The 22149-nt window shown below is 45.9% G+C and overlaps 1 protein-coding gene across 1 annotated transcript in view; it reads right to left on the minus strand.

Annotated features, from left to right (window-relative positions):
• Positions 1 to 22149, minus strand: part of LOC115388277 (calcium-dependent secretion activator 1-like) — a 374835-nt gene that overhangs the window by 68295 nt on the left and 284391 nt on the right. Inside the window, 3 exon segments of the mRNA XM_030091341.1 lie at positions 2828 to 2962; positions 4785 to 4926; positions 19375 to 19531. Coding sequence (XP_029947201.1) covers positions 2828 to 2962; positions 4785 to 4926; positions 19375 to 19531 — 434 coding nt within the window.

Genomic DNA, 22149 nt, shown 5'->3' on the forward strand with positions numbered 1-22149 from the left:
TTATTCTTCTATAGAGGTCTTTTAACTCAATTCAAAAATACTAATGTGTAACTGTGTATGTCTCATGCTACATGCTGCAGAGTTTTGGAGTGAAAAACTCAAAGTGATCAGAGTGAGGGTCTGCTTTGTTTCTTAGAAGATGACAGGCCCACCACACAAAACAAATCATCCAGTTTCATAAGCTTATTTGAAGAATCCTTTTTTCTGTAAAACAAACAGAAGTCAGAAGCTCACTGTCTATTTATGAGTTACAGAAACTTTATTCTCTCCGACTGTCATTCAACAATTAGGTTTGTATCATGTGAATACTGTGTGAGACCTTCACAGCACCTTCAGCTGAGTCTGCAACACACACACACACACACACACACACACACACACACACACACACACACCCTATGTGAAGGTGAAAATGTATGCACGCTCCATCCTGTCATTTACACACAGAACAGCATTAGTGGTTCGACTGTGTGAATGTGTAATATGGGTGCAGGATACACATCCTCTGTCTCTGCATGCTGGGAAACCTGGGTCGACAGAACCGTCAGAACCACCGGAACTGACAGGACCGTCAGAACCGTCAGGACAGCACCGCATCTGTGCTGCAGTCCACTAAACAGAGACACCGGGGGAGATGACAGATGAGCAGAGAGGTCAGAGACCTTCAGGGGTTCACTGAAACCTGGACTGGGTCTGGGTTTAAAGGCAGGGGCAGGACTGGAACAGAGGAAAGTCTGGTTCTGGTACCATAGAACAGTACCTGTTCAGGGTCCACAGCACAAGGTCACAACTTTGAAATAGAAAGATGCAACTTTAACTAAGGGCTGCACAACTCAATGATCTTGTTCACTCATGACCAGCTGGAAGGAGAATATTGGTGGAAAAACACTCGATCAGACAGAAAAACAACCAAACAGCAGCTGAGTGAGAATGAAGGACGGAGTTTGATTTCAGTGTATTTCATTAAGGTGATGAAAAAAGGTTGGATTTCAACCCACTGTGTGAACTCTTGTTGGTATTGTCCATCATGCTGGAAAATGAATGAGGAGTCCAGATCCAGAGCTATAATGAGCCGGCATTAAGTTCTGGGCAGAGTCTCCCGACCTCGTTCAGAAAAAACACTTTGGCGACTGTTCTAAAAAAGTCTTTTCTTCAACTGAAGTAATGTCTTGAAAGAGGCAGATGCAGAAGAAAGAAGCAGATGCTTTAAATTCATGGCTACGCCCTTGTTACTGTGTTTTTACACACCATGCTGCCAGCTGCAGCTTAAAAGCAGGATGTTGTTCAAACAACATCTGGGAAGTGCTGTTCTGGTTGTTGTTTTTTTTCTTCACCGTTCTGTTTCAGACTTCATGGTATTCCTTTGCATCTTTCCAATTCATCAGAAACAGGACTGCACAGGGATTTGAGGGGATTTTTCAGCCTCTGCCATCCATCCACACACACCAGGCCATCGCATCGGCATGAACGTGGCTTCGACCCTTTGACCTCTTCACACAGCTTCTTCAAGCACCACGACACCCCGACGTTTTCTGACACTTTTCCTGACTGACGTGTTTTATGGGATGCTGATTCCTGGGTGAAGGTGGAGAAGCTTGTGTTTTTGCAGCTCCGGGATCCCAGGTGAGGGAATCGGGACGGATGTGCTGCGCTGTCGGCGTCACACTCTGCAGGAAGCCGTGGCACATGCCGGAGCTTTTACACCTCTGATCCTCACTGTCAGCACACACCACATTTCACTTAGCTTCTCCATGTGCTATATGTGACGTTTGGAGTGTAACTCGCGACATGTAGAGAGTTTTCAATGAGAGCACCACCAATACAGGTATTATTAGATCAGAACCCGCGTTCATGGCTGTCAGTGTTTCACAGTTCAAATATGAAAACATCATTTTACTTCCTGTTCAGCAGCAGAGGGACTGCAGGACAGTTTACATTTTATCAGTGCTGAGACAAAGTGCGCTGAGGTGGTTCACTTTCTGCTTTCAGTAGAAGTTCCAACACTGATTCATACTGTGTGTGTGTTACGTGTAATGCCATGGGATATATGCAGTTCTGCAAATTTCCCAAAGAGGGACGAGATAAAGGACATTGTATTGTGTTGTATTCATCGAAGTCACAATGTTTGCCGGCTTCAGCCTGAAAGCTTGTCAGAACGTCGCTGTGTGCGTTTCAAATCATCAATCAGAAAATTGGTGCTTGGAATTTAGCTTTGGTTTTTTTTTTTTCTGTTTTTTTTTTGAATTAGGTGCCACTGGTTTTTTTGTTTTTTTTGGGCTTTATTTAAATGACCAATTACAGATATTTGTGTATTTGTGCTGCAGAGTATCAGGTGAAAATGGAATAATGTTTGTGAGTTTTTCAATATATGCTAAATATGAAAATTTCAGTGGATAATATTAATGTATTTCTATCCTGTCTTTTCCTCTCCATCCATCCCCTCAGCCCAACTATAACAGCAGAAAGTTTCCTCCTCTGAGTCTGGTTCTTCAGAAACTAAAAACTAAAAGTTCTACATTTGTTTTACTGACCAAAATCCGGTTAATCAGATTTGTGAAAGGAGATCACTGATCATTGAATCAAATAGAAGTCATGTTAAAGCTTGGTTTGACTCAGCAGTAACAAATCCCACATGTGGATCTACTCTCTGCCTTCGCCTGTCTCACAGGTTGAGGATCCTGGTTTACACTTTGGTCGAAGCTGATTTCAGCCTCACAACGAGGAATCTGCTCTGTGCGATCGCTCACGCGTCTCACTTTGGGGTCGATGCTACGTTCATGCCAAAGGCATGTGTGCATGTCTCAGACTGTGCAAGGCAAATACAAACTCTGAGTCATCGCTAGCGGTCATCCAGTTGGGTGGAGAAAAGCTGGGCATTTGTGGGAGGTTAACACTTGGCACTGTGAGATTTGGTACTTTGGGCATTTGGAGGTTGACACTGGGAAGAGTGCTTGAAATACTCCTGTGGCGAGAAACAATCACAGAAAACAAAAGACACACAGTCAGCAGTCAGATGGCAAAGCACACCAAGCCAAAGCTGCTCTCACAAAAACACCAAACCTGTCCTGCATGACGGGTTCAGCAGCAAGGTGGAGCTGCTGCTCACTCGCTGAGGTGGATTTCCAATCTACGGAACTTGTAATCACCAACTTCATGATTCATCTAGCTGAAAATAACAAATGGCTGAACACCACTGAGAGCTATCCACTGAGATGTGTGGCGCTTGGACACAACTTTGAGGAAACCATGGAAATAGCCACATTTCTCACAGTTGTGGGACGAAGAATATAACCTCCACACCATGAGCCAGTCCGTGAAAGAGGCCCGATCGCAGAACGGGACAGCTGTTAGCTTTCAGTCAAAATAAACCGCAAGATTCTACGATATGTGGTTAAAAAGATGCTGAATGTTTCATTCAAGAAGTAAGATCTGCATTTGCCAGTGAAATATTTGGCCGCTGAGAATATTTAAATTTTTTGTATTTGGGTGAAAATCAGCAAGTTAGTTTTTATTCAAAGGGCTCAAGTCCAAGTGGAGTCACAAACCACTGCTGTTCAAGTCCAAGTCGAGAAAGTCATCAAATGAATGTCCACACCTCTGTTTTATCATTGTAATAATAATAATAATAATAAAAACATAAAAATAATATTAATATTGATATTAATACTAATAATGATGATGTCATCATCATCGTCACATGTTTCTTATTCTATACTAATAGGAAATGCCTGATCACATGCACTGTAAGGGTTCTTTAAAAAGTAGTTTTTGCAAATACAGTGAATTGTTGTCCTCACTGGTCGTGTGATGTTGTTCCACTTGTTTTAAGTAAGTAAAATTGATTGATATAGCGCTTTTCACAGACCGTCCGTCACAAGGTGCTTCACACTGTAAAAACCACAAAGACATAAAAGACAGCACAGTACATAAAAACAAGGAGCTAAGATATTGTACAGACAGTACATGGTCCTACCAAGACAGCGCTGCCCAGGGGTCGAGAAGGCCTTCTGAAACAGACATTTTTTCAAGAGTTTCTTGAAGTCATCCACCGAGTCCAGGGAGCAGGTCCGAAGGAAGCTCATTCCAGAAGCGGGGCAGTGGATGTAAATGAGCGGTCACCCCTGGTTTTAAAACCAGTCCGGGGGACTCTCAGAAAGTTCTGGTCAGAGGACCTCAGGCTTCGGGCCGAGCTGTATGGATTGATTAGGTTTCTGATATACATGGGGGCCTGGCCATGTAGGGGTCAAAAGGTCAGCACCAGGATTTTAAACTGGACACGGAGCACAGCAGGGAGCCAGAGGAGGGATTTTATCACAGGTGTGATGTGGGACCTCCTGTTGGTGCTGGTCAGCAGCCTCGCAGCTGAGTTTTGAACAGACTGGAGATGAGCCAACTCCTTCTTGTTGAGGCAAGTGAACAGGCTGTTACAGTAGTCGAGCCACGAGGATATAAAGGCATGAATGATCATTTCAAGCTCATTCTCAGACACCATGGGTCTGAGCTTAGCGATGACACTGAGGAGATATGAGGAGAACCACTGGGGCTCTGGACCTGACAGGCCAATCAGGTCCTGCAGCCTGTTTATCAGGCTCTGCTGGATGCTGTGAGAGAGTTGAGTATTTACTGGGTCTTCAGAAGGTTTCCGGTAAAGGGATTGAATCAATAACCAGGACCGGCCTGACGGCACCCCCTCAGAGCAGTCCACGCCTCTGCAGGTCTGGGTGGGCTCCGGAGCCAGACACACACCCAACCTGTAACTCCTGAAGTGATGAAGGGCTTCTTACTTGACGGGCTCCCAGGACTCCCGTTCAAAGCCTCGGTGGATGGACTGGGCGATGGACGACTCCATCAGGTCCACGTAGCGCACGACCAGCGGAGCGTACATGTCCTGAAGGTGTTTGTGAAACTTTCCATTGCACAGGTTATCTGAAGAAGGAAGAAAAGAGGTCTGAAGAAACAGAGCAGATAAGACGGACACATGTCATCCATCCAGAGGAAACTGGTGAAATAAAGAACTACATACTTCTAAAGTGGTTTTCGTGTAACGACTGCTTGAACAGACGTAGTTCTACATGTGACGGTAAACTATGAGAATGTTCAACCGCTCAGCTCTCTGTCAATCATGGGTCCCTCTGAAATGTTTCCTGCTGTTCTGAGCTGTGATTGGTTGATGGAGTCAAGGACCGGGGCTAAACAGATTTTGTTTCATTTTGTGAGGCTTTTTGCAGTCCAACTCCTCAACTTGATCTTGGATGTTAATAAAACCTGGACCAGGCCTCAGACAGGGAAGTGAACCGTCCACTCATCTGCTCGCTGCTGATGAGAAGCAGGTATGAAAGAGTCTTTTTCACTTTCCAGTCTTTGTGAAGTGGAGGCTGGAGATTCGGGGTGTTTCTAAATCCAACTCGCCACACACACATTTCCCCCAGACTCTGTCGGCTCCCAACTGGTAAAAAGGCAACACTGACAAAGACCACAGGAGATAAAATGGAGGCCAGTGTGTGCTAATGCGATGCCTCACGGCTCCATGCAGCGTGTCTGCTTTTGCTCTCCCTCTCTCTCTCTCTTTGTTTTTCTCTCCCCCTCTGAGCATGTGTGTGTTTGTGTTTGTGTGTGTTGGCATGGGAGTCAAGGTCGATGATACACAGTAGGTGCCATGTTTGCTGCGTTCCCTGATTGCCACTCTCCCAATTAGCCACTTGAGCGGCTGCTGTCCACTTGGATGTGTTGTGTCCAGGAGTGTGTTTGCGGGGCGTGTTGCGGCCCAGCTACCACTGTTTCAGACCTCATTAACTCCTCGCATGGCAGCTTGGCTTTGGCGCCTGTCTGGTGCTTCGGCTATTTACTGCTCCATAAGTGCAGCGCTGTGGGGCAGCGCAGGACGACCTCTGTGGGGAAGAGGCGCGCCACCGTCGTCCTGGATAACGTCTGCTTGTTATGCTGGTGGTGGTGGTGTGTGTGTGTGTGGGTGTGTGTGTGTGTGTGTGGGGTGGGGTGGGGGGGGGGGGGGGGGGCACCACTGAGAACAGTGGACTGTGTAGCAAATTAAAGACGTCACACATTCCCATTGTAGACTGATGTAGAGGGAACAAAGGCTGGAAACACGAGCGGGACGGTAAATCTACCGCCTCCCTCCTTCACTCTCACCCTCTGATTGGTCAGAGCATGGCTGTGAAACCCGGGGTACACAGTCACTGCAGCATCCACAAGCCTCATCAGCACACATGATCTTGGTTCAAAAAGTAACTAGTTGAGGTTTTGTTGGATCTTTGAAACCTCCAATCTGCCTGAGAGCTCTGGAACTAGAACCAGAGGAACCACTGGTTTGAAGAAGTATGAATACATCAGGAAGTTCAGACGTGTGTTTCACCTAAATACTTCTGTACATCACGTCGCACATCCACGCTGTGGCTAGGGCTTTTAGAAGACTGTGATGGATCACAATAAAATTTTGACCCCAGTTTCTCCGTCCACTCACATCTTTAGTTTCATTCTGATGTGAAGGTGTAAATGTTGTAATTTACAAGGGAGAACCGAAAAATAACCGGACACTGGTTATAACTTTTCATTTGTTTTATTTTAACAATTATTCAAAGCTGTCGCCTTCACAGTAATCCCAGCTGGTTTGAATACACCGTTGCATCCGTGTTTTCCAGCTTTCGAAGGCGTTTGAAAACTCGTGCGTATTGATCCCGTTCAGTCTTTCGATTTTTGTTTAACCTCCTCGACGTCCTCAAATCTCCGCCCCTTCAGCTCTTTCTTCATTCTTGGGAAGAGAAAAAAATCACACGGTGCTAGGTCCGGCGAATAGGACGGATGAGGCAGCAGGTCATCCCGTTTTTCACCAGGAACTGCATTACGCGCAGGGCCCGGTGCTCCGGCGCGTTATCGTGGTGCAGCCACCACTCGCCGTCCCGCCAAAGCTCCAGAGCTTCTGCCTCACTGCTTCTCGGAGCCCCTCAGGACCTGGATGTAGTGGTCCTGGTTAACAGACTGCCAGGCGGCACAGACTCGCTGTGGACGACCCCTTTCACATCCAAACAGCAGATCAGCATGGCTTTTACCGCCGACCGGGACTGGCGCGCTTTTTCCGGCCGAGGGGAGTCCAGGTGTCGCCGCTGGCTCGACCGCTGCTTCGTCTCGGGATCGTAGGCGTGATGACTCTGCCCAGCAGCCCAGGATCCTCTTCAATGTGCTGGAGGATTTCCCGGCACACATCCACGCCGGCCGCCTTCTGCTCTGGAGCGAGGACGCCCGGAACCATCTTCGCTGCGACCCGCCGCAAGCCTGAATCCTGGGACAGGATCTCCTGACAGGAACTCCACGGAACCCCCGTCAAGCTGGACTCCTCCCCGATCGTCCTTCGCCCGTCAGCCAGGACCACGGCTTCCACCTTGCCGATCTTCTCCTGCATGCCTGAGGATGCGGGTCGTCCGGAGCGGGGCTGGTCTTCAGTGGACATTTCTCCCCTTTCAAAGCGCCATCCCATTCAGAAACCTGCGTTCTCCCAGGGCACCGTCTTTATACGCCTCCTGGACCATGCTGAGTGTTTCTGACGCTGTTTTTCCCAGCAGAAAACAGAATCTGATGCTTGCGCGCTGATCGCGTTTAGTGATGTGTTCTGCCATTTTGTGCTTTTCCGAAGACGGGGGTCCTGCTGTGCTGACGTCGGCGCTGTGTGTGCTTTCCCTGTGTGACTTTGTGAGACGATACTTTGCAGAGATCTGCACAAGAACATGCTGTAGCGAGATCAACAACCAAAACTCTGGAATCATTCTTGTTTTAATTTCATAAACACAGTCTGGTTTCTTTCTGGTACCCCCTCGTACATGTTGTAATACATATCACAGACATGTATATTTCATGTATATCAAAGACATAACATTTTAAGACGCAGATCATTCTTAATTAAAACCTGCTGATTTTCATCATGTTTCAGCCCTACAATCCATGAATAATCTTCTTCTTCTTCCTCTTATTCTCATTATTATTAATATTACTATCATTTTTATACTGGAGTTTGCATATTCTATCTGTGCCTGTGGTGGTTTATTAATCCTGTTAGAAGGTAGAAGACACAATCATGTTAATAATAACCTGAATACAACTATTAAATAATGGGAAATTATGTGAGACAGGCTGATAGATGGTGATGCATGCATTAAGCCTAACACACACACATGCACGCACCCACATGTTCAGTCCTTCCCACATGTTCAGTCCTTCCCACATGTTTCAGTATAAGAAAGGCTAAAGCTGAATCAATGATTGATCAATTCACCGCAGCCAGTCCATGGGAGTCTTTCTGTCACTACTGGAGATTTCTGCTACTCGTTGGTGTGGCGTCCAGTGCAATGCACTTCAATAGCTATTTTCACACAATAGACAATATGGAGCAAATGAGAAGGGGGCAATTTGACGACATTCACAAGTGAGCATAACGAGCTGTTTGCAGGCGTCTGTGTTTGGCTGAATAAGTGGACCGCTCTCTGCCTTCTCCTTGACTCCCAACTGACAGGCTGCAGAGGGGAAGCATTCCCCAGGGACAATTAGCACCCTGTAGAGGAGTGTGCTTTGTGAGGAGTGAAGCGTATCCTTTACAGCACCATGGACAGCTCCACAGTGTCCCTGCAGGCCAGTGCATGCAGTTCATTAGAGAGATGACTGGCCTGCAGCAACCAGTGTCAAGACCTGCCCATTATCTGTAGGCACACACACACACGCACGCACGCACGCACGCACGCACGCACGCACGCACGCACGCACGCACACACACACACACACACACACACACACGGTCTTGTATTTCTATCCTTGTGGGGACTGTCCATTGACTCCCATTCATGTCTAGCCCCTAACCCTGACCCTTACCCTAACCCTAACCCACACCACAACAAAGCCTAACCCTAAAGAAATGTTTTTGCACTTTTACTTTTTTCAGTAACAACAACATGGTCAAGAAAACACTGTTTCTCCTACTTAGGACCGGAAAAAGGTCCCCACAAGGCACGTCGTTCCACGTTTTGCTATCCTTGTGGGGACATTTGGCCCCGACAAGGATAGAAATACAAGAACGCTCACGCACACACACGCACGCACGCACGCACACACACACACACACACTCACTGGTATGTGGATCACAGGAGTGATTTAGAGACATTTGAGGGAAGTTTCAGGGTCCTCAGCAGCAGCACTCCTCATCTCAAATACCCCCGGGGGCATAAACTGATTAATCACATATTCATCAATCACGCCACAGCAGAGATCTTTAGCCGTTCCTGATAGTGAGGGACTTAGACTGAGATAGTTCCATCCATCTATCCATTTTCAGCTGCTTATCCATGACCGGGTCATGGCACAGGCGTAATTCACGTAGGGTTGGTGGGTTATGAAAACCCACGGGCCCCCCTGGCGCTCCGACGTGTTCCGAGTGAGCGCTGCTCTGCGCTGCTGCGACGCTCCGTGTGAGCACCGCACCGTTCGGCACCACTCGGCATCGCTCGGGCATCGCTCGGACATGCTCGGATACCCCTCCCCCCCCCGCTCGGCAACTCTTGGCACCGCATAAAAACCATATAAAAACCCATGTGGAATACGTCCCAGCTACGCCACTGCTAAGCACGAATGCCCAGACCTTCCAGACTCTTCCTCCAGCTCTTCCTGCAGGATCCTGAGCTGTTCCCAGGCCAGCTGAGACACATAGTCCCTCCAGTGTGTCCTAGGTCTTCCTTGGGGTCTCCTCCCATTGGAGCATGCCAAGAAGACCTCCCCAGGGAGACATCCAGGAGACATCAAATGTCTTGTCATTTCATATACGCAAAAAAAAAAAAAAAGTGCTCCCACCCTTCCTGGATGGGATCTCCTTCAAGATCGGGTCCTCTACCAGAGGCCTGGAGCTGGAGGGTTCTGCAGGATCTCAGCTGTTCTAGCACTGCTCTTCTGGACAGAGATCTCAGATGTGGTCCTGGTCTTTCCTGGAGCCATGCCTCCAGCTGGGGGGTTCCTGCCCCTTCCCCCATCACTACTGGACCACTGCTGCCTCCATAGCCTTCATCTCCTCCAGCTGCTCCTCAGTCCTTGGTGGTTCTCCAGCGGTTCCTGTTCCTGATGTTCTGTCACTGGGATTGATACACCCTCTTCTCCTGGTTCTCCTGGTTCTCCTGGTTCTCCTGGTTCTCCTCCACCACCATGTCAGGCTGATCCTCCACCTAGTCAGTCAGTCTGGATCTTGTATTCCCTCAGGATCTGGTCTTGGTGGTTCTCCACCCCTTTCGGGGGGTTCTCCATCTAGACTCTGGGTTCTCCAGTCTGTACTCTCCACTGATGTTTCTGTGCCTCAGCCTGGTTCTGGTTCCAGGTCTGCCTTTCCTGCAGCATCTTACCCCCTGCTGTGAGGGTCTGTACTGTTTCAGGGGCTTCTTGTCTCAGTCTGGTTCTGGGTTCTGGTTCTGATCCATCCCGGGTTCTACTGATCAGCTGTTTAGGGCCTGTTCTTGTGCAGCCATGATCAGAGCCTCTGTTCTATTAGTCCTGCCTTTTCCAGCCACTGGAATGTTCTCTCTATGTTCTGTGTTCTCTCTACGAGGCGGTACCCAAAAGAAACCGGGATTTGGTCAGAAAATAATAATGACTTTGGACTTCTGGCCATCAGATGTGCTGCAGGTAAGCCTCGTGCATATCTGTGAAAAAGCTGAGCTCCCAGAGTTACACTGACGCCTGTCAGGCGCTATTTATAGTAACAGGGGGCAGCGGCGGTCTACAATTTTTCCAAAATGGCGACATTGCTAGAGCGGTACGCGAACATTAAATTCTGCTTTTTGCTGGAAAAACAGCAGCAGAAACACTCAGCTTGTTGCAGCAAGCCTACAAGGATGCTGCTCTGGGGAAGACTCAGGTCCATGAGTGGTCCGGGGGTTTGAGAAGGGCCAGATGTCGGCGCGTCAGGTCCGCTCAGCGTGAAAACAACGCTGAGCTGCTTCTCGGCTGTCCAGGGTCTCGTCCACAGCGAGTCTGTCCCTCCAGGTCAGACTGTAAACCAGGACTACTACAGGAAGTCCTCAGACGCTCCGTGAGGATGTGAGGAGGAAGCAGAGCGTCGTGGCGGAGTGGAGCCGGTTGATCCACCACCACAGAGCGCCAGCGGACACGGCGCTGCGCCTCACGCAGTTTCTGGAGAAGAATGAGATGAATCTCCTCTCCCATCCGCCTGATTCGCCAGATGAAGCCTCCAGTGACTTTTTCTTGTTCCCCAGGTTGAAGAAGCAGCTGAAGGGACAGCGGTTTGCAGATGTGGAGGAGGTGACAGAAAAATCACAGCCGGCCCAGAAAGGCACAATTACGCACGGGTCTGACGACGCATTGGTGAAGTGGGAGACACGGCTGGAGCGCTGCATTAATGCAGATGGAGATTATTTTGAAGGCGACGGTGATGTTTTATTTTGAAATGTAAGAAATAAAAAGTTATAACCAAATTCCGGTTTCTTTTGGGTACGCCCTCGTATGTTCTCTCTGTGTTCTCTCTCTGTCAGCCTCTTCTTCAGTCTGTGGTGGAACATGCCCTGTAGGGGTTTGTCTTCCCATGATCCTCCTCTGGCTCCTGGTTCTCTCGAGGTTCCACTGTCTGAGGCATTCACTGAGCAGGTTCTCACTGGGTCATGTTCTGGATTAGGGCTGTCGCGGTAAACTGGTATTGACAATAATCGTGGTATTAAAAAATGAAATTTCAATATCGTGTTCAAAATGAGCACATGATAATATCGCATAGAGGATCTAGTGCTACTTGAAACGTGTTGAAGTGTATTTTCAAAATCTGCTCCTGTTCTTCCGCCCTGCTTCGTCTCCCTCCTGCAGCACCCCTCCCCTCCCCCTCTCATATAAACACAGCAGAGCAGCAGTAGCGGCACGGCTCCTAGCTAGCGTGGCTCCCAGTTAGCGAGCGTCACGAGTAGGGATGGGTACCGAATTTCGGTAATTTTTTGGTACCGACCGAATTCCCGCTTAAGTACCGAGTATCGATTCACGGGAAATCCGTCGGTACCACATTTCGGTACCTGAACGCACCTTTTTTTTTTTTTTTTTTTTTTGACCCTTAACGCACCTTGACATTATGCATCGGCAAGAGCGGAGGACACGGTGACGCGGTTACGTGGGTCCAAAATCTTCGGAGTATTCTGACTCGCAGACCGGGAGCAAATATATAATATACCGGGAGAGCGGAAACGCACACAGGCCGTGAGGGCGCGGGGGGGGGGCGGCGGCGGCTTGTGGCTGCCGGCCGGAATAGACCCCACTGGCCTGGAACACACCGGCCGTTCGGGAAACCTCCCGATGGCCACCCCATAGACATATGGGCCACCCCGCCCCTGTTCGGAGTTGTTCGCGGGAGGAACAAGCCGCTTCTGCTTTGGTCGCTCCCGCTGCATGTCACTTCCTAAACAATGCTCTGCCCATGCGCGGCTCGAAACAAGAGCGCGCATCGAGGCGGCGACTCGACATGATATGTCATCACGCAAAAGCAGTCCCACGTGGCTTTTGATTGGCATTATGACTGCCCAATCACGAGTTGGAACCATACAATTCTGATCCTCCAGTAAACCTTTGACTGTTTACTGTAGAGGTGCCTGGTGCTGCTAATGTGAAACATTTCATACTATTTATTTTGAGTCTATTTTTATTATGTTATTTATTATTGTTATTTATTTAAATTATTTACTTTATCCCCACACACATTTTTCTCAAGTTCTATATTGGAGTTATTTCAGTTGATGCTATTGAAGCATAAATGTTGAAAATTCTGAAGTTTTGACTATTTTTTTAAATATACAAAATAACTTTAATTACCAAATGCATACCCTCCCCCCCCCCCCCCCCCCCCCCCCCCCCAAAAAAAAAAAAAAAAAAAAAAAAGTATCAAAAACAGGTACCGAAAAATACCGGTATCGATTCGCAGGTACCGAGTATCGGTATCGTATCGATTCAGATATGAAAGGTACCCATCCCTAGTCACGAGTGAACTAAACATGTCGGCGGTGGCCGACAGCGACAGTGAGACGCTCTATAACCCGAAAAAAGTGAAGTCGGTGGTGTGGGAGTATTTTACGTTCCTAAAAGTGGAAGCGGACAAGTTTGACGACTCGTCAATTTGCAAGACATGCCATGCTAAAGTATCTGCAAAAGGGGGTCACACTGTGGATCCTCTGTTAATCAGTTCATCAGATTTTAATTAGTTGAGTGTAACTACACTTTTGGTATGCAGTTGTACAGTTTCTGTTCTCATATTGTTTCAACACCTCATTTGACAGGTATTCTGAATGTAATTCATCTGGGAAAAGAGAGAAAACAAACAAAAATAAAGTTAAAGATGAATCTGAATGTTTGTACCATTATTAGTTAAATTTTTGCTGATATCGTGATAATATTGTTATCGTGACATTTTTTTGCCCATGATAATCGTGAAGAGAAAATTTGATATTGTGACAGCCCTATTCTGGATGTGTTCTTGGAGGGATGATGTTTCCTCCTGGATGGTGGCTTTGACCTTTGACCCTTCCCAGTCCTCGGCCTCCAACCTCAGGACCTGGACTTGGGGTGGAACCCTCCTGCTTTGTGAGGAGGTTCTTGGTCTTGATGTCGGTAGCTCTCATCTCTTCCAGAGTCCAGGATATTATTCCAGCTTGGTAATCTGATTACTGGTAGGACAGACATGTTAATGTCCTGGATTTGATTCCTGCCATCCAGCTGACTGCTCAGGACCTGTCTCAGCCTCTGGAGGGATCTGGCTGTGGCTGACCTCTGACCTCCTGACCTCCAGGCTGCTTCATCCTGTGGTTTCCCAGGTATCTGTAGCTTCTTCCACAGCTCTGATGTTGCATTCAGGTAGTTCAGCCCTTCAGTCTGGATCATCTTCCCTCTCCTTGATACCATCCGTCCACACTGACCTAGTCCCAGAGACGTCCCCGTGTCCCTGCTGGATGTCCTGGTGAGGTGGATCAGGGAGTCCATGTCCCACTCAGTCTTGGCTACAGCTTGATGTTGTTCATGTAGAGGAGTGACTGACGATTGTTCCACTGCCGAATCAATCAATCAATTTTATTTTTGTATAGCCCAGTATCACAACAACAGCTGCCTCAGAGGCTTCAAGATGTTACATTGGTTGGTAAAAATAAAAACAGTGAATAAGCATAATGTTAATATGTGAAATTCACAGTAACGAGACAAAACGAAGCAACCACCGCCTTAGACCCTCACATCCGGCAAGAACAAACTCCAGAAACCCAGTGGGAAAAGAAGAAATCTTGGGAGAACCACAGTATGGAGGGATCCCTCTCCCAGGGACGGACAGCTTTGGCAACAGCTAGCATGAGACAATAAGAAGTAAAGCCAAGGACAATGTTGAGGACAGTATCGGTACCCACTCTCATCCACTCTTGGTGCTGGTCTGGCTGAGGGGGTTCAGGTCTCTGCAGGACAGCAGGGGGGACAGAGCGTCTCCTTGGTATCTGCTACATTTGATCCTCTCCTCTGCTCTGGCTTCCAGTCAGCTTCCAGAGTTGTCTTCATAGCCTGATTGAGTTTCCCAGGAAGGTTCTCAGTTCCCTGTGGATGTTGTTCAGTTTCAGGTATTCCAGGATCCATGTGTGCAGCATGGAGTCAGAGGATTTCTATAATCAGTCCAGGCAGAGCTCTGGTTGGTGGTTCTGCTCTTACAGTGTTGTTCAGTCGCCCTGTTGACCAGTAATGGTGCCTGGCTCCTCTGCTGTTCTTACCAGTTCCTTTCTGGGCTCTGCTCATGTATTGTTTCATGTTCCTGTTCATCTTAGCCACTATGACGCCAGATAGGAGCTTCCATGTAGCTGAGCAGGTTCCAGGCTGGTATTGCTCAGTCTCAGCCCAGGGTGGGTCTGCTGTGGTCCTACTGCCACTGAGAGGATACCTTTGCTGGGTTGCTGGAGAATGTTGCGTTTATTCTCCTAGGACTTCACTTCTCTTCAGATTCAGAATATTTTTTTTCTGGCCAAGTACAGTTGCCCTTACACTTGTCCTCTTGTATATCTCTTTGGACGGCAAGCTTGGGCTGTGAGTCTTTGCTTGGCAGTCTCCAGAGCTGTTGAAAGCAGAGACGCTTAATGTTCAAGTTTTAAGTTTTCCATCATATTTATTAGGGGTGAAGTCTGAATCGTATGCACATCATTCGCAGGATTTTGGAGTAATTTCCAATTATTTCTTATTGCTTTCTTAAGCTTCACACCACTGTTCAGTTCTGCCAGGAAGCTACCGTGTTGCCTTGATTTTTGCCTCTAGCCTTCATTTCTGGCTGCGCATGCTGTTCATCTTGTAGCCAACCATCTCTAGGATGATGCCATACTGTGATCAGCTGGTTGGTCTCGGTGATGTTCTGGGTAGGGATACTTAGCAGTGCTGTGTTTACATCGTTCAGTAAAGATCTTTCTGGTACTTTGTTCTTTAGCCTTGGCAAGCAGGAGGTAGTTCTGTTCCCCCAGGACTTCATGATCTTCTCTTTCAGTTCAGCTGCTCTCCCTTTCTCTTATTGGCTCTTGGTACCCGATCTCACCATTTGGGGTGATGCTGTAATCACCCCCATGCTGACCTGGCATCCTGACTGCTCCTTGCATATTTGTGCCATGGATGAGATATCATACGGCACCTCATCAATCTCCAACTTTGACAGTAATTTCCTCCTTTGGATATTCAAACACGAAGTGAGTAGTTGCTTCTTACTCAATACAGATGTGAGGTTTTTCACCAGCCATTAGTCACACATTCTCTGCATGTACCCTCTATTTAGACTGCTTCTCCAACATACCATCTACCACTGTAATCTGCAAAAAAACAACGGATCAGGTTGTAGATGGTTTTCTGTAGATGAACAGATGAACAGATAATTGTCTGGTGATGCTGCAGTCTGACAACCTGACCCATATTTATTACTCTGCTCACTAATGTTGCACCTCCATTCGGTCAACCCATTCGGCTTCTCTTCCCACTTGAAGAGACCTTTCAGAGACATGGCATGTCTTATCATCTGTATGTCGATGACTGAATCTGAAAGAACAGCCACTGCCTCCTCACACCTTTATTCGACTGACTATGTGATGTAAAGGCTTGGCTAGCCCAGATTTTTTTTTAAACTCAACAGGGAAACAACAGAGGTTCTTGTTTTTGACAGGCCCCTCATCGACCTCGGACCCCTCACTGGGTATGAGCATCCTAAAGTCACCAGCCTTGGCATCATCATAGACAGTGACTTTAATTTTGATTAACAGATTAACAGCATTTTAAGATTGTTATTTTTACCATCTTTGTCTTTTATCAAAAATGAAACTGTTTTAGTGTTTCACTCTGTTTAAAAAAGGTCATGCACACTTTTATTTCCAGGCGACTGGACTACTGCAACACACTTTACTCAGGCATCAGCCACAAAGGCCTTTCTCATCTGTAGCTTGTCATAATGCCACCACATGACCTTTCACTGGGACCAAAAAGAGTGAGCCCATTACCCAAATCCTGGCGTCTTTGCACTGGCTCCCTGTTCATTTTCATATTGACTTTAACATTTTATTGTTTGTTTTTAAAGATTTAAAAAAACTGGGCCTGTACATCAGCGTTAGAAGGTGTCTTGTGGGCAGACATGGAGTGGTTAGGAAGTGCAGTGTATTGATCGATAGTTAAAGGACTCAAACAATCACGATTGTTTGTGGTTAGCCGTTAGCCGCTAGCCAGCTCAGGGGGGACTTCTGGTTCCGGTCCGCACTAATCAAATGAGCCGGATTTCTTCTTCTGCCTGTCTGGTCAGTGTTCAGTTTGACTGACAGCGCCCCCAAATGAGCAGCTGCTGTAATAACATGACATGGTCTGTCAATAGTCTGCTCTCAAGAGTGCAGTCTGTCTACAAGCCGAATCGAATGAAGATGTGAAATTTATTCGCCCCCCCACCTATACAGGAGAGGCGAGGCCCGGACTTCCCTGGTATGAAAGCAGCCTGAAACAGGTTGCAGTTCCTCCTTATTCTCTGGTTGAGTTACGTCTCTCTGTTAAACTGAAATCTCAGAGTTTCCCTCATTTCAGGGTTAATAGATGCAGAGTTTTCACAAAACCTGCTTTATGAAATGGGAACAAAAGATGCACAGTGAGCAAGAGAAAGAGGAGGAGAAGACAGGGATGTCATCACCAATGCTAATGCTAATCTAAGCTATTGAACAAATTCAAACGCTGAAAAAGGGGCTGTGGTGAATCAGTTCAAATTGCAGCGTTATTGTTCTGTGGCATGCACGCTGATTCCGTGGGTGCTTCAGGGTTGGAGCGTCCAGAGATTACCAAGCTCAAGTGTGCCGGGCAGCCTACCCTTGTGAAAGATTACCTAGCAACACAATGTGTTACATGCTCCAAAGGCTGGGTTGCAACTTATTGATCTACCAGCTAGCATCGTGGTTGACTCGCTAACAAAATGGACAAATTTGTGGTAAAAATACCCAAAATATCCTCCGACCCAACAACGTCTTCCTCCGACAGTAGCACTGCAGATGTCAGGCACAAAAGGTTGGACTTATTAAGCTACCTGTAAAGGCAAATGCCCATGGTTAAACTACAGTGCTGCAAAAACAAGGTGTTTTGTGAAGTTTGCACAACAGCTAAAAACATGGGCGTCCCTCTCTAATCCACAACACATGACCAAGAGTCCCTGAGAGCTTTTGTTCTTGAGTGGTTTTTCCAGCTGGGCTAAAGCTCTAAAGAGAGATTTCAAATCTTTCAAATCAAATCTCTAAAGAGAGATTTCAAACTTGCAAAAAAACAAATCTGCATAGAGGTGGAATTACCTCTGTTACTCCTACTAATGCAGGTGCAAATGAATTTCTGCTTGTTAACATATACAGATGTCAGATGCAAGACCAGCTTTGTTGGCCATTCTATCGTCAATCCAATATCTGCCAAGCTCGGGGTTATGGTTCGCTCCTCATTTCAGGCTATAGTGTTGGATTGTATAACCTGTTTTTCTTGGCACATGGAATGGAGATGGAGCAAGTGGCATCCAAATTATCTTCTGCAATGAATGATATACAAAATTGGCTCAAATCCTCTTGTCTAACACTAAATGTTGAAAAGACAAATGGAATGTTTTTCACAAAATCATACAAACCCAAGAAAATGCCTGACATTTTTGTCAATGGAGAAAAAATAAACATTGCAACAGATTTGAAGCATTTAGGCATCTATTTAGACCAAACTTTAAGTTTTAAGAAGCATATCAAAAAACGATGCAATTCAATTAAATATAATATCTCTTCTTTTAGACATATTAGGAATAGTCTGACCACGGAGGCATTTTTTATGTACTTTAACGCTATGATCATTCCTCACATCACTTACTGCCTGTCTTGTTGGTCTCAGGCCAATGAGGCCACACTTAGACCTCTCAGATCCGTCTATAATCAGGCACTAAAGGTTCTGGACAAATAACCTCTTCGTTATCATCATTGCAATATTCTCAGTAGGTATAAAATATTAAGTTTTGACAATTTAATTTTATTTACAAACTTAAGAAATATCTTTAAAATTGTCAATAACATTGCTCCACCTCCATTAAAAAAATTTGTTCAACTTTACTCTGAACAAACAACCCGAACATCTCGATCCACAGTTCACAAAAACTGTGCGATCCCAAAAAGATCCTCTGCCTTTGCTCAAACAGCTTTTCATTCAAAACCATTAAACAATGGAATCAGCTTCCAGACAGTCTGAAATGTTCTGTAGATTTAAACATTTTTTCTAGAAACCTGAAGAAATATATTCTTGATAACCAACTGTGTTGACTCTGTTGGCTCAATCAGTCCGGTTGATTTTGTACATAGGATTTGACACTGATGTATATTAATTTTAAATGAGCTAATGTATTGTGTTTTGTAATAGTTTTTAACATTAACAGTTATGTAATTGCATTGTTATTGTTGTGAACCTGCCCAGGGACTGCAGATGGAAATTAGCATTTGCTAAATCTGGTACAAAACATCTTTTCTATTGAAAGATGAATGTATTTGTACATGGTCCCTGTCAAATAAATCAATAAACTAAACTAAACTAAACTAAACTAAACTAAACTAAACTAAACTAAACTAACTTTTAATAACTTCATCAGAGCCTTTTATGTTTGGTTACACTGACATTAACTCCTCATTTGCATTACCAATGTGGAGACTGTGTGTGTGTGTGTGTGTGTGTGTGTGTGTGTGTGTGTGTGTGCGTGTATGCAAACACTCCGTTTTTTTTTTTCATGCATGATGTCTGTGTGTGTGCGAGTTTCAGTATGTCTGAAAGCTGTAACATGTCCGGCGGTGTTTTTGATCTTCGTCCACACTCACAGTCCACTCTCAGGAAGTCGTTGAGCAGCTGGAAAAGGGGGAAGCTGTCCCAGCTGTCAGGTGGCTGAACTTCCAAAGCTGCATCCATGTCAGCTGAGTAGAGACACAGGAAGGTCTCGGCATGCTCCACCATCAGGTCTGACCACCAGGCAAAGGCCTTGAGATGGGGAAATGAGAGCGCAGAGGGGAAAGAGGAGGGGGCACGGGGAAAATAAAGTAGTTGACAGTGAAAGAAAGAAGACAAATTAGGCAAAATAAGAGTGCATTCAGTGTGAGCGCTCCCAATGGATGAGTCGTGGGGAATTTATAGTCAACACTTGAATCTCTTTGCCATACAGGCTGAAGATATAATGCGACTCTCCTGATTTCCTGTGAGCACTGCTGGCTTTCACTCTCACTTTTCACCATAAGACATCCAGTTGTTGCTTCAATGACGTGATCTCCAGGGAAAGGCTTCTGTCTGTCTCCAGGCATAATCAGTGGTGCTTGGGCACGGAGAAATCACACACTTCTCCAAAGGCCCACAGACGAACCAGCAGCAGCTCCTTGACAGACGTGGCAGGGAGCTACTTAAACACTCAGCCAGCGCTCCTTCAGAAGAAAGGAGCCAACGAGCTGTGCTGCCGCTCACAGTTCCTCATCGAGCAGACACACTGAAGTGACTGTCTCATGCACAACAACAACTCTCAAGTTTTATTTCTCCTTTTACAATTTCTTTATTTCATGCAGCCTGGGTTTTGCCGGCCTCTTCAGAGGGCCACTGAGGAGTCGTGGTGTTTGTTCATTCACATTAAGCTGTCAACACTGTAATGTGAATGCATCCACTGGACGGGCACGGGAGTCAGGGCTTCATGCACCAGCCGTGCTTCCAGCTCTGAGCAGTGGATGGTTGGCAAGAAGCTACTTCCAGTCACTGATACTCACACATTAGATTTTACCTTTCAGACTTCTTCTAAATACATTCAAGTCAAAGAAACAAGCCCAGAAACAGGAAATGTTCAAATTGAACAGGTCATCATGTAAACTTTCTTCAATGTTTTAAGTAAGTAGCTTACCACCACCCAGTATGGAGTGAAAGAATAATGCAATGTAAAGTGTCTTTGAGTGTCTAGAAAAGCGCTATATAAAACCAATGCATTATTATTATTATTATTATTATTATTATTATCATTATAGGATTTCCTCCATAATACACCAATTTCATTCATGTCTCCGTTTGATACGGTTTCTTCCAGGGTATGGTTCCATGAATGTCTTTTAAAGCACATGCTGATTTACTAAGTGGATGCTCTGAGGACCGTATCAGGCAGGCAGCATGTTTTCCCACATCAATGAGCAGCATCAGGTGTGTGTGATCAGGAGTTCATGTTAATGCATGATTGAGCACATCGGACAACACTTGCATTGTTTATGAAAGGTGTTTGAAATGCAAGTGTAAGCCAGCAGAGATGCTGAGAGACATTTCCTCAGCTGGCTCATCATCATTTTTATTTGTGGACTTTAAGATATTTCCAGTTTTGTCCTAGTGACAGTTCATCTCTCATATTGCATGTTTTTCTTTTCTTTTTCCAAAATCAAATCGACTTGCTGTAACACTCTGATATGTCTGAGAATTTCCTCCATCAACACGTCAAATTCAAACCGCTGACAAAAAAGAAAAAATATTGTGGTATTTTTGTCTGTATTGGTTTTCATCTTCTTTTTTTGTCGAAACTGTGGCTCATTTCTATAAGTTGAATGTAACCAGTCCGTGTGAACAGTCTTTGTGTTAAAGGAGAACAGTGGTGTGTTTCAACTGGCTGTATTTCCCAAGTCTGTGATTCTTTTCTTTCTTTTTTCCAATGGAGGCTGTAAGTATGCAGGTTGTGTAAGCTAATGCTACGCCTAGCGCTACACCTAACGCTGCACCGTGGCTGCAGAGATTTGGAAGGATGTAGATGAGCACAACACGCTCAAATAAGCTTTCCAAACAAACCTCCTTTTGACCTAAATGAAGGGAAAAATTTTTTCTTGAGCATGACTCAATGTAATTGCTAACATTAGAGCTAGTGCTAACTGGGGTCTCACCTTTCCATGGAGCATTGAAGAACATTCCACATTTCTCTAATTTTGCACAATGAGAGCAATGAGGCCAAAATGTGCAGACTTTCAAGCCACATTATGCACAATAATGGGAAATATGCCTGCTTTAAATACCTCAAATTCACCTTTAAGACTGTCACATGCATGAGAGGCATCAATGGGAAGAATCAATCCAAGCAAAATCCAGCATTAGAATCACTTAAAAAATAAATAAGAGTAAGTCACATCAAACGAATAATGTGAAAAAGGTGTCTGCTTTGTGCAGGAAGGTTCGACGCCAGTTTGGCTTCTTCACCAGTGCGCTCACATGATTGGAGCAGCAGAATGAGCGTCACTAAAATGCAGGGAATGATTGTGTTTTGTCATAAAACACGTCTCACATCTCCTTCACTGTGTGTACACAGGGTCGTCCCTGAGATGACCACTGAAATTACCAGGAGATGATTTGAGGGGAACTAAGGAAAAATTAAGTACACAGTTGTAACTCTTAATTCTGCTCCAAGAGTCACAACTCGGCACTTTGCAGAGCATGAATGAAGTTCACAAATGCAAAAGGGCTTGTCTGTGCTCCTCATGGCACGACAAGTGCTTCAAGCACTTGACTGGCGTGAGCAAGCCTGGGTGGGAGTTTGGATCACTGTGGAAAGGGGAAAGGTGAATGATCAGCATCATCGAGGTGCATGCACAGGAGCC

Source organism: Salarias fasciatus, chromosome 5 (genome assembly GCF_902148845.1).
Source record: "Salarias fasciatus chromosome 5, fSalaFa1.1, whole genome shotgun sequence".
NCBI classification, from domain to species: Eukaryota; Metazoa; Chordata; class Actinopteri; order Blenniiformes; family Blenniidae; genus Salarias; species Salarias fasciatus.